Raw genomic sequence first — 12,634 nt, forward strand, 5'->3', positions numbered from 1 at the left:
AATATATCATCGTTCCTCCACTGTTACTGGGTCAAACTCCTGGAACTGTCTACCCAACAGCATGTAGGAATATCTTCGTCACGCAGGCTGCAGAGGTTCAAGGTAGCGACTCACCACCACCTTCACAGGGACAATTAGGGATGGACAGTAAATGCTGGCCTTGTCAATGACACACACATCCTGTGAATGAATAAAAGAAAAATTGGAGGAGTAATTTCAGGTGAGTTATGAAGCAATTTGGTCCAGGTGGATTGGAATCAAAAACTGGTAGGCAAAACAGCAATTGAGCAATGAGAGACTTTCAAAGAGGATACATTTTGGGTGCAGACACATTCCCAACAGAAAGAAAGGAAGTGCACCCAAAGCTCTTTTGGGTTCCTTTTATGTTAGCCACTTATCTATTCTCATACTCTCTTTGCCCCTTTTATTCCCTTTAAGATTTCCTCTGTATTTTTTGTATTCATTTTGGTTCTCCTATTATCAACATTACATTTGTCTTAAGCTTCCTTTTTCTGTTTTATTTCATTAATCTCTATCTTTAGAGATTAGATTAGATTAGAGATACAGCACTGAAACAAGCCCTTCGGCCCACCGAGTCTGTGCCGAACATCAACCACCCATTTATACTAATCCTACACTAACCCCATATTCCTACCAAACATCCCCACCTGTCCCTATATTTCCCTACCACCTACCTACACTAGTGACAATTTATAATGGCCAATTTACCTATCAACCTGCAAGTCTTTTTAAGAGACAATAGTCTCGGATAAAATTAAATGGGCACTTGGAACATTATGGGCTAATAAATGAAAGTCAGCACAGATTTGTTAAAGACAAATCATGTTTGACTAGCTTGATTGAGTTCTTTGATAAAGTAATGGAGAGGGTTGATCAGGGTAGTTCTTGATGTTATGTATATGGACTTTCAAAAGGCATTTGATAAAGTACCACATAATAGATTTGCTTGCAAAATCAAAGCCCATGGGATTAAAGGAACAATGGAAGGATGGATACAACACTGACTAAGGGACAGAAAGCAGAGACCAGTGGTAAATGGTTGTTTTTCAGACTCGAAGGAAGTATAAAGTGGTGTACCCCAGGAGTTGGTATTGGGGCATAAAGGTATAATTTCAAAGTTTGCAAAGATGGCATGAAGCTCAGATGTAATAATTAGGATTACAACTAACTTCAGGATGACATAGGTGGACTGGTGAAATGGGAAAACGCATGGCAGATGAAATTTAACACAGAAATGTGAAGTGATATATTTTAGTAGGAAGAATGAGGGGCAATAAATTAAATGGCACAATTTTAAAAAGGGTGCAGGAACAGAGACACCTGGGGTTGTATGTACATAAATCTTAGGTGGCAGGACAAGTTGAGAAGACCATTAAAAAAATCACAAGATCAGTGGCTTTATTGAGAGGCACAGAGTACATAAGCAAGGAAGTTATGCTGAACAATTATAAAACACTGGTTAGGCTTCAGCTGGAGCACAGTGTTCAGTTCTGGGCACCTCACTTTAGGAAGTATGTCAAAACCGAAGAGAGGGTACAGAAGGGAATCACTAGAATGGTATTGGGGATAAGGGACTTCAGCTATATGGAAAGAATGGAGGAGCTGGGGTTGTTCTCTTTAGAGCAGAGGAGGTTAAGAGAAGATTTGATAGAGGTGTTCAAAAACATGAAGGGATTTGCTAGGGTAAATAAGGAAAAACTGTTTCTAATTGTAACGGTGAAGGCCTGTTCCCCAGAATTAGGTGATCCCCTGGTCAGCCATGATAAAAGCATTTACACAACGTGAAAATTCCCCAGGTAGCCCTACCTGCAAAAATCAGAAATCTAACCAAATTACCTCCCTAAGGGACTCCTTTTAATTACCCGTAAAGTGATGCAAGGAGTTTATAGTGTCATTAGACAACACCTACTTCCCAGTAACCTGCACACCAACATTTAGTTCTGCAAGAATCACTTGCTCTCGACTTCATCAGGTCTGCTCTGGACATGGACTGTCAGCTGAATGCCAGAGGAAATAAAGTAGGTGCCCTGCACAACAAGGTAGGATTTTACTAAGTAGGACACCAAGGAGCAAAATAAGTCAACGTGAATACACTCCAGTGACTGCAGTCATCCCTGACACATAGAAAGTTGGTTATAGTCATCAGGGGCCAAGACACGACTATCGGAGTTCATGAGGACAGTGTCTTGACCCAACCATCTTTGGTTGTTTTATCTTCCATCTATTACAAGGTCATGTACAGAATTGTTCATTTACAATTCTATAGTAATCACTCCATCCACAATACCTCAATAATGAAGCAGCCCCAATCAACCTACAGTAGAAATGAGACCACACAGACAGAAATAGATTGACAAGTAGCAGATTAAATTTACACCACCCAAGTTTCAGGCAATGACTATCTTCAGCGAACAAAGGCCCTACCACTTCTTACTTCAGCAACATCTCCCAGTCCCATGATCTCTACCAAGGAGGACAAGACAATGATTTGCTGTACTTTGTGATTCGAGGCTCTGCGATTGGTTAAGACATGTGAATCAGTGGCCATGTGGCCTAATGCATAAGGTGGCTGACTTTGGTGTATTTCATATCATCAGAAGATTGCAGGTTCGAGTCCTGCTGCATTCATTTTGGCCCAAGGGGATTATGTAGGATTATGCAGGGCTTGGCCATGTGAGCCGCATGGAAGATGGCAGGATCCCCAAAGACACATTGTACAGCGAGCTCGCCACTGGTATCAGACCTACCAGCCGTCCATGTCTCCGCTTTAAAGACGTCTGCAAACGCGACATGAAGTCCTGTGACATTGATCACAAGTCGTGGGAGTCAGTTGCCAGCGTTCGCCAGAGCTGGCGGGCAGCCATAAAGGTGGGGCTAAAGTGTGGCGAGTTGAAGAGACTTAGCAGTTGACAGGAAAAAAGACAGAGGCGCAAGGAGAGAGCCAACTGTGTAACAGCCCCGACAAACAAATTTTTCTGCAGCACCTGTGGAAGAGTCTGTCACTCTAGAATTGGCCTTTATAACCACTCCAGGCGCTGCTTCACACACCACTGACCACCTCCAGGCGCTTACCCATTATCTCTCGAGACAAGGAGGCCAAAGAAGAGAAGAATGGAGATAGAGGACATAAGGAGGCTACAAAGGGATATAGATAGGTAAAAGGAGTGGGCAAAGATCTGGCAAATGGAGTATAATATGGGAAAATGTGAAATTGTCCAATTTGACAGGAAGGAAAAAAAAAGCATATTATCTAAATGGTGAGAGATTGCAGAGCTCTGAGACACAGAGGGATCTGGTTGACTAGTGCATGAATTGCAAAGGGTTAGTATGCAGGTTTAGCAAGTAATTAGGAAAGCTAATAGAATGTTATCGTTAATTGCGAGGAAGATCGAATACAAATGTAGGGAGGTTATGCTTCAGTTATTCAGGGCATTGGTGAGACCACAACTGGAATACTGTGTACAGTATTGGTCTCCTTATTTAAGGAAGGATGTAAATGCATTGGAAGCAGTTCAAAGAAGCTTTACTATACTAATACCTGGAATGGGAAGGTTGTCTTATGAGGAAAGAATGGACAGGCTAGGCTTGTATCAGCTGGAGTTTAGGAGAGTAAGAGGCGACTTGATTGAAACATATAAAATCCTGAGGGGTCTTGACAGGGTGGATGTGGAAAGGATGTTTCCCCTTGTGGGAGAATATAGAACGAGGGGGTCACAATTTAAAAATAAGGGGTTGCCTGTTTAAAGCAGAGATGAAGAGAAATTTTTTTCTCTGAGGGTCGTGAGTCTTTGGAACTCTCTTCCTCAAAAGGCAGTTGAAGCAGACTCCTTAAATATTTTTAAGGCAGAGGTAGATAGATTCTTGATAAGCAAGGGGGTGAAAGGTCATCAAGGGTAGGCGGGAATGTGGAGTCCAGGTTACAATCAGATCAGCCATGATCTTATTGAATGGCTGAGCAGGCCAGAGGGGCTGAGTGGCCTCCTCCTGCTCCTAATTCCAATGTTCATATGGATTTCCAAAAGGCATTCAATAAGGTGCTACACAAAACATTAACCGGCAAGATAAGGGCTATTGGTGTTGGGGGTAATATATTAGCATGGATAGAGGATTGGTTAATGGACAGGAAGCAAAGAGTGGGCATAAACAGGGCATTTTCAAGTTGGCAGGCAGTGAACAGTGGAGTGCCGCAAGGATCAGTGCTGGGGCCTCAGCTACTTACAATCTACATTAATGACTTTGATGAAGAGACAGAGAGCAATGTATCTAAGTTTGCTGAGGATACAAAGGTAGGTGGAAAGGTAAGCTGTGGGGAGGACAGAGGCTGCAAAGACAGACAGGTTAAGTGAGTGGGTAACAAGACAGCAGATGCAGTACAATGTAGGGAAGTGTGAAGTTATGCACTTTGGTCTTAAGAATAGAAAAGTAGAATATTTTTTTAAAAGGTGTGAAACTTGTAAGTGTTGATGTTCATAAAGGCTTGGGTGTGCTTACACAAGGAATGCAGAAAGTTAGCATGCAGGGACAGCAAGCAATTAGGAAGGCAAATGGCATGTTGACTTTTATGACAAGGGTATTCGAGTGCAGGAATAAAGAAGTCTTGCTAAACTGTAAAGGGTTTCGGTGAGGCATCTGTGTGCAGTTTGATCTCCACATTTAAGATATACTTGCATTGGAGGCAGTACAGCAATGGTTCACTAAGTTGTTCCCTGGGATGAGGGGGGGTTGTCCTATGATGAGAGGCTGAGTAAATTGTGCCTACACTCTGGAGTTTAGAAGAGTGAGAGGTGATCTCATTGAAACATACAAGATTCTGAAGGGGCTGGATAGGGTAGACAGACATTATTTCCGCTGGTTAGGGAATGTAAAACATGGGAGCATAGTCTCAGGATAAGGGGCCAATCATTTAAAACTGAGATGAGGAGAAATTACTTCACACAAAGGGTTGTGAATCTTTGGAATTCTCAAGCTGAGGGCTGTGGATGCTCCATCATTGAATACATTTATGGCTGGGATAGACAGATTTTTGGTCCTTGAGGGAATCCAGGGATATGGCAAACGGACCGGAAAGTGGAGTTGAAGCCTAAGATCAGCCATGATCATATTGAATGCAGAGCATGCTCGATGGGCCATATGGTCTACTCCTGTTCCTATTTCTTGCATTCCTGTACTAGGACAGAAATGCACCTGCCCACCACTCAGAAAAATATTCTAATCTTCTGTGTTGTTCGAAGATAGCTCATGTAGTTGTACACAATCAATCACAGATCAAGTTAAATAACCTGCTTATATCTATACTAATCACACTTATTTTCAAGATCTGGATCACATCACAGCAATCCTTCCTGTAACGATAGGGAGGCAAGTTCAATTAATCTCCCCTTGCAATTTAGAAATGAAGTCTAAAATTTCACATGACCAATTTCTTACCTCCAATAAATCAAAAAGAATCATTGTGCCTAATTTAAGCAAATTTTGGAAAATCAATTAAGAGTCAGAAAAACTCCACCAAGATTCAAGTACATTAATTCTATACAACATAAAATGCATGATTCAAAAAAAATTCAAGCATTATGCCCCAGCTTATTTGTGTTTTGTTTTAAAAACATGTTTTTCGCAGAATGGAGCTGGAAGGAAGGTTATTGCTAATACTGGGTTTTTAAAAACAACGGCTATTCAAGTTTTTTTTTAAAAGAGCCAGATGAAAAGTGGTTAATATGCTAATCGGAAATTGCTTATTGTTTAGCTTTTTAGAGAAAAAATTTGTTAATTTGTGCTGGTCATTGGTAAGACACCACTGTTGGAAAACCCTTTGATCTGTTGATGAGAGGGACAAGCTTTTTGTCACAATACAATATGCTTTTAAGTACAGAACACATACACTGAAGGCAGCAGTCAGGCTTTTGGAAATAAGATACTACACAAGCAGGCTGCAAAACACTGAAAAAGACGCGAGACTTCAAGGAGAGTGGCCTTGCCATGGGCTACAGGACAGGATTGTTGTGTTTAAATCAGTAGATCCATTGAAGTGGGGCAACATCACATCCCCTTTATTTTGTCATAAAGCAAAGTTGCATCAATTGAACTCTGATTGTGATCATACCCATTGTTCCTTACATTTCCCCTTACTGTCGAATACAGCAGTTTACAATTCAAACCACACTTCACTTTTTTGGTGTTAATGCAATTCTGGAGAGATCGAGGAAATATATATGCAAAAGATATTGCAAGGGGGATGCAGTTGTTCTCTTAAAATAAGATGCTTAGACCACTTAAGGGAGTAACTGACACCACTGAATCTAAGTATTTACCATCTCCAGTATTATTTTTTTACTATAAATTCATATCTTAGCAAGCTAACTAAACACCTACATTTCTTCTGATAAACCTAACAATCCATTCACATCTCAGCCTTCACGATCAAGGTCACAGAAACACTAGACACGAGTATCAGCTACCAAAAGCTACTGGTCTACAGCAAAGCCACCATCTTTTCAACAAGAAAACAAAAGCTCTACTTACTGCACTTTACATAAATAAGGTATCCAAGTTTCCACAAAACAATTATGTTTGTGTCAGTGAACCAAATAGTACCTGACAGTAAGACTATCTGTCTTAGTGTTCTGTCTAGTGCTCCACACGCAGTGGCCTTAGAAATTGTTTTCTCCTATATCAGCATTACATTTTATGCTGCGGCCACCATAAGTGTATAAGAAGCAAATGTTAGACATCTGAAGCTTTCGAGTAAAATGCTCAAATTCAATCCACAACAGTGAACATATTAGTTAGTTTTAGTCATAATATCATAAAAGCATAAAGTTTATGGTTCAGAAAGAGGCCACTTGGCCCATCGTATCTGTGCCGGCCAGAAAACTAGCCACCCAGCCTAATCCCACTTTCCAGCATTTGGTCCATAGCCCTGCAAGTTACGACACTTGAGGTGCATATCCAGACACCTTTTCAATGAGTTGAGGATTTCTGCCTCTACTATCCTTACAGGCCCCGAGTTCCACATCCCTCTGGGTGAAAAAAACTTTTCCTTATCTCCCCTCTAATCTTTCTACCAATCACTTTAAATCTATGCCCCCTAATTACTGACCTCTCTGCTAAGGTAAATAGGCCCTTCCCACCCACTCTATCCAGGCCCCTCAATTTGGTACATCTCAATCAAATCTCCCCTACGTCTGCTCTGTTCCAAGGAGAACAACGCCAACCTATCCAATCTTTCCTCATTGTTGCATTTTTCCAGTCCTGGCAACATCCTAAAATCTCCTCTGTACTCTCTCCAATGCAATTACATCTTTCCTGTAATGAGGTGACCAGAGCTGACCAGTCTGTGAATTCATTACTGTGAACATTACTCGAATCACAATAAACAAATGTTGTTACCCTAAAGCTGAAATAGCAGAGAAAATATTTTACTAATAGTAAATTGCACTCCAGTTTTTAAGCTTGGATAACATATACAGGAATGACTGGATCACAGTATATTGTTTTACTGACTAAAACAGAAGACATTCCTAGAAACGTGAAGAGCTAATTCTGAAGTAAGTAATGTGCATAGATGAATTATTACTGAAACATAGTTACAGTGACAATTAAAATCATACTGAAGTACATGCTTTTATGCCTTTCCCCACTTCATACTATGCATTCTGACTCTCAGCAACTTTATCTGAAGCTTCCATCAATAGCATTTATCAAATTCCTCCCTCTCTATTCCTAATAGCACAATGAGCAGCACAGTACATACAGAAATTAGATAATCAAACCCACATCATAGCAGTGTGTGGAGCAGTAAACACCAAGTATCACAGTGCCACCCCCTCCATTTTGTCAAAGCATTGAGTGAACGGATTTCCTGCAAAAATTCAAGTGAAACTGAAACTTACATAGAACCAGTAGAATAAAAATGCACAGTACTCCCAATGCTCTATCCCTCTAAATTATGTCAATCTACACTTGTCGAAATGTCAGCATCAAAACTGACATTTTTAGTGACCCAAAAAAGTCAGACTAACCATTTCAAGCAGCAAAAGCATGGTATTTTAAGTCACTCCTCTTAACAGTATTAGGCCACTCTTCAAACAAGAAAACCACTTATCAAAGATTAGAATTTCACGTAGCAATTTAGGGCATGCAGAACCAGTAGTATCGCAAGACATTTGCTATTTGAAACCTGCATGTTTATAATGTGTGCGTACGGTTGGTGCTATCTGATATGTGTGTGCAGAAAGCCGGAGGTAACGAGGACTATGCCCCAGGACAACAGCCAAACCCCACCCCCAAACTTCTGTAAACCGGGGGGGGGGGGGGGGGGTGGAGAAAGAGTATTACCTGGCAAGGCATTACGCGCATGCCCTGATCTGGTGCCGGATATAGTAACTCATTATTTAGCACCAGGGGGGAGGAGGAGACGGGGACACTAAGCAACCAAGCAGCTCCGAGACGCTACATTCACGCACTGCGGAAACCGAGAGCCGGGCCCAGGGCCTGGTGTTGACCCCGGGAGATAAATAACCCCCACCCCCTTCCCGTACACACATCTCCCGGCCGCCATTAGCAGCAGGCCCGGGCTCCAGCCTCTCACCGTAAATACTGCGCGCAGAGCGGGTTCATTCTTCCTCGCTAAAGCCCAGCAGCAGCCGCCATGTAATCTCCCGAGTGCTGAACGATCCGGATGGTGTCGGCGAGAAAGAGGTTAAACTCATAGCTCGACGCTTGGATAGAGGACGAAAAAAAACCTTCAAAAAAGAACGGAAGGCGGCCGGCTGTAGCCCCGGGGAAGCGAGCAGCCAGTGCGGTCTGTGTATTTCTGTTGGGCCGTCCCTGTCCTCACAGAGCGCGCCTCTCCGCGCGCTGCTTCCCAGGCCCCCGACTGCTGCTCGCGCTCCGCTCGCTGCTCGGCGTCGGCTTCATCTGTGTCACAGCCAACACTGTCCCCCCGCCGCCTCCTCCTTCTCCTTCACCCCACACACTTCCGGTTTGGCAGCCGGTGCAACACACATTGCCCTCCGACGGAAATACGCCATCAACTCAATATTCCCACCCCCGCCCCCCAACAAAAACTGAGGAAGCAGACGTACCTGAGAACTCATTAATATGGGATTAAAGGCAGCAAAATTTGGCGCTACTCACTAAAGAGAGCAAGGAGGAATCTCGGGCTGTATGGTTAGAAAATTCGAATACAAATCCTCTTTGAAGTAATTTTGAGTTAGTTTAGAATATTGGTCCTGCTACACTTCCAGCCCTAACAGAAGAAAGACATCCAGTCTCAGTTGTAGCACTCTTACTTCTGAGTCAAAAGGTTCAAGTCTCACTTTAGAAACTGGAGAACAAAGGCTGCAAAATTTGCCTCCTTTGCACCAGTGGTTTTGGCACTGTGGGAGCCAGTGGAGATGAAAAAGACTTGGGTGAAGGGCACTTCCAGCATAGCCCTCACCAATTACCAATTTTTGAGAGCAATAGCAGAGATATTCCATGCTTGGGCCAGAAGTATGCAAATTGACAAGATTGTGACGTCTAAAACTGATTTGACGTCCAACCTGCCATTTTGGATTTCACCGTTTTAGGTAGCTCCCTCTCTTAAACAGGCACAGCTGAGTGTGTGTTCAGCTGCACAAAGAACCCCCACCAGCACTATTTAAAGGCATCCCCATCCAACTTGCAGGCTAGCCACTTTTGACTATTTATTTGCTGTTGCAGAGTTAGTACAAGTACCAAGTTGTTGGCGGAGTTGTGAAAAGTTGATCCAATCAACAGGATGTGGTGCTGGACATTGTGAAGTGCTTCTGAAAGGCCTCCGAGTACATCACTTGCTCCTAGTCATGGAGCAATAGTTGCAGTTCCCCTTAGGAGGGAGAAGGAGCAGAGGCAACAGAGAAGACGAGCTACTCGCTAAGGAAGGAGGAGGAGGGCTCTCAGCAAGAGGCCTTATCCACCTGGGATCTTGAGGAGCATTTCTCCTACCTACACCTAAGCCAGGAGCAGTGTGTTCAGCGGCTGCGCTTCATCAAGTGTGCCACCTCTACGAACCGGTCCTACTGCCTCAGAGCAGGACGTCTGTGACACTGCTCGTGTCTGTCAGGTTAAGGTGGCGCTGAATTTTACACCAGAGGATCCTTCCAGGCTGGAGCAGGTGACATTACAAACCTATTACAGTTCGCTATCCATCGCTGCATCTGGGAGGCCACTGAGGCCTTTTACACCAGGAGAGGGGACTTCTTGTCTTCTCTCTAAACTGAAAGAAGCAGGAGGAATGGACACATGACTTTGCCAGGATAGCAAGCTTCCCCATGACGCAGGGAGCTATCAACTGCACACATGGCCTTGCGGGTGCCGCATCTTAATAGAGAGATGCACCGAAATTGCAAGGAATACCACTCACTTAACGTGCAGTCGGTGTGTGACCACACCTGGAACATCATGCTGGTGAATGCCAACCATCCTGGCAGCACTTTTGATACTTTGATCCTGCAACTGTCCGCAATTCCAGCAATCTTCAAGCCACCTTGTCAAACCAGTGGGTGGCTGCTCGGCAACAAGGGCTACCCACTGTACCCTCCCCTTCACGATCCCAAAAAACGTGGCCCATGCTCATACAATGAGAATCATGCTACAACAAGTAACATCATCGAGCAGACCATTGCCGTACTGAAGCAATATTTCCAATGCCTGCACAGCTCATGGGGAGCTCTCCAGTAGTCATCGGAGGGGGTGTCCTAATTTGAGGTGGTCTGTTGCATCCTCCACAACCACCAGGGCTTCAGTGACCAGGCAAGGAGGAGGAAGAGGAGGAGACAGCTGGGACATCCACATCCTGCACAGGCTCTGTGTCCCCTGAATGAAACCCATTGCTCAATACTTCCCCACCTTACTATTCTTCTATTATGGAACATCACAGATCCTCTTGGCCACAGCCCTGAAATAAAAGCTTACACAAACCAAACATTCCATATCTAACATTATCCAACAACACATCCAATACTTCATACAATAATCAACTAATCGCCCTTGTGCATTCCCTTAGTGCCTGTCTCACAGGTGCCTTTGCCTGGCCTAGTGCTCCCACACAGTGCTACCCCAACGGCTGGCAGAAGGCTGCTGACTTTCAATGGGGGAGACTGCAGATAGCCTAGCTTCGGACTGCACCACCTTGGCATGGGTGGCAGCAGTCTTGGTTGGCTGAGTGACAGGCAACAGCAAGGATACTGGCAGAGTGGCAATGGTGGGAGGATGGATGCTGTTATTCTGAGAGAGGATGGCAGATTTGTGCTCATGGAGCTACTATCACTCCCCCAGGGCGGCTCAGCAATCCTATTAATCTGCTGGAGCATGGATTGCTGGACTCCTGTGACAGCCTACAAGCCCCTTTGAGCACTAGTATCCACAGCCATGATGGTAGCAGTCTGAACATGCATGGCAGCAAGTTGTGCTTGTGCGATTTCAGTCTGAGCTTCCACTGCAGCACTCAGATGTCGGGTGGTTTCTGCTTGTGCTGCAATGGAAGCTGAGACATCAACCATCAGACGCTGCTTCACGGTTGGGTTCTCACGGAGTTGGCCACTTCTTCCACACTGGAGAGGATGGGCTCCAAGCTCTGCACAAGTCCTGTACCAAATTGGTGCCGGACTGCTCTATGCTCCTTAACAGTGACAGCGGGCTCTCTGGCACCAAACATTTCATTCTGCATGCCCATCAGGCTTTTTCTGTCAACGGTCCCATTAAAGTCCTCATCTGAGTCCTCTGCAGCAGAATTCGTGTGTGATCTCACCCTTCAGTGAGCTGACACGTGCTATCCTTTCCCCCAGCCTGGTTGCAGCCTTCTCAATCCCAGTGACACACCATGTGCAGATGCCGCCTCTGTACTACCCTCTAAAGTTCGTGCAAGGCCTCTATCTGAGCTGTTGGCTGTGAGTGTCAGGTCGAGTGACAGTGTTTCTTCCTCAGAGATCTCCCTCTAAGCCTTAATCCTCAATCAGGCCACGTGACAGTTCTTAGGTATCTAAAAGCATAAACACAAGGGGAGGGTTGGGCGAGGGAAGTGGAGGGTGGGGGGAAAGCAAGAAGCGCATGGTTGCACCATCTGAAGTTTGTACATCACAACGGATTCCAGGATGAGGTTGAAGTAGGATTTCAGAAGGTGTATAAGGTAGGAACATATTGTCATCCTCAGTGGTGACAGCGATGCTGCTGGGCAAGGCTTCAGTGATGGCAGCTCCAATTATCCACAGCACCATTTCCTCCATGAGGGTCAGCACATTTTGTTTAATTCTTTCATGGGATGTGGGCATCACTGGCAAGGCCAGCATTTGTTGTCCGTCCCTAATTACCTTGAGAAGGTGGTGGTGAGCAGCCTTCTTCAACCGCTGCTATCCATGTGGTGTATGTACACCCACAGTGCTGTCAGGGTGGGAGTTGCAAGATTTTGAGCCAGTGACAGTGAAGGAACCGCGATATAGCTCCAAGTCAGGATGGTGTGTGGCTTGGAGGGGAACTTGCAGGTGGTGATGTTCCCATCCAACTTCTGCCCTTGTCCTAGGTGGTAGAGGTCATGGGTTTGGAAGGTGCTTTCGAAGGAGCCTTGGTGCGTTGCTGCAGTGCATCCTGTAGATGG

The 12,634-nt window shown here is 44.6% G+C and overlaps 1 protein-coding gene across 2 annotated transcripts in view; it reads right to left on the reverse strand.

Moving 5' to 3' along the window:
- The window catches only part of smg7 (SMG7 nonsense mediated mRNA decay factor), a 170,676-nt gene extending 161,686 nt beyond the window's left edge, over window positions 1-8,990 (reverse strand). Inside the window, exon 1 of one of the 2 annotated variants that reach the window (XM_068037396.1) lies at window positions 8,609-8,990. In XM_068037396.1, coding sequence (XP_067893497.1) covers window positions 8,609-8,637 — 29 coding nt within the window. In that variant the 5' untranslated portion in view covers window positions 8,638-8,990. The remainder of the gene's footprint in view (window positions 1-8,608) is intronic. The other variant, XM_068037395.1, reaches the window with a different exon arrangement.
- Between the last annotated feature and the right edge of the window lie 3,644 nt (window positions 8,991-12,634).

Source organism: Heterodontus francisci, chromosome 8 (assembly GCF_036365525.1).
Source record: "Heterodontus francisci isolate sHetFra1 chromosome 8, sHetFra1.hap1, whole genome shotgun sequence".
Classification (NCBI taxonomy): domain Eukaryota; kingdom Metazoa; phylum Chordata; class Chondrichthyes; order Heterodontiformes; family Heterodontidae; genus Heterodontus; species Heterodontus francisci.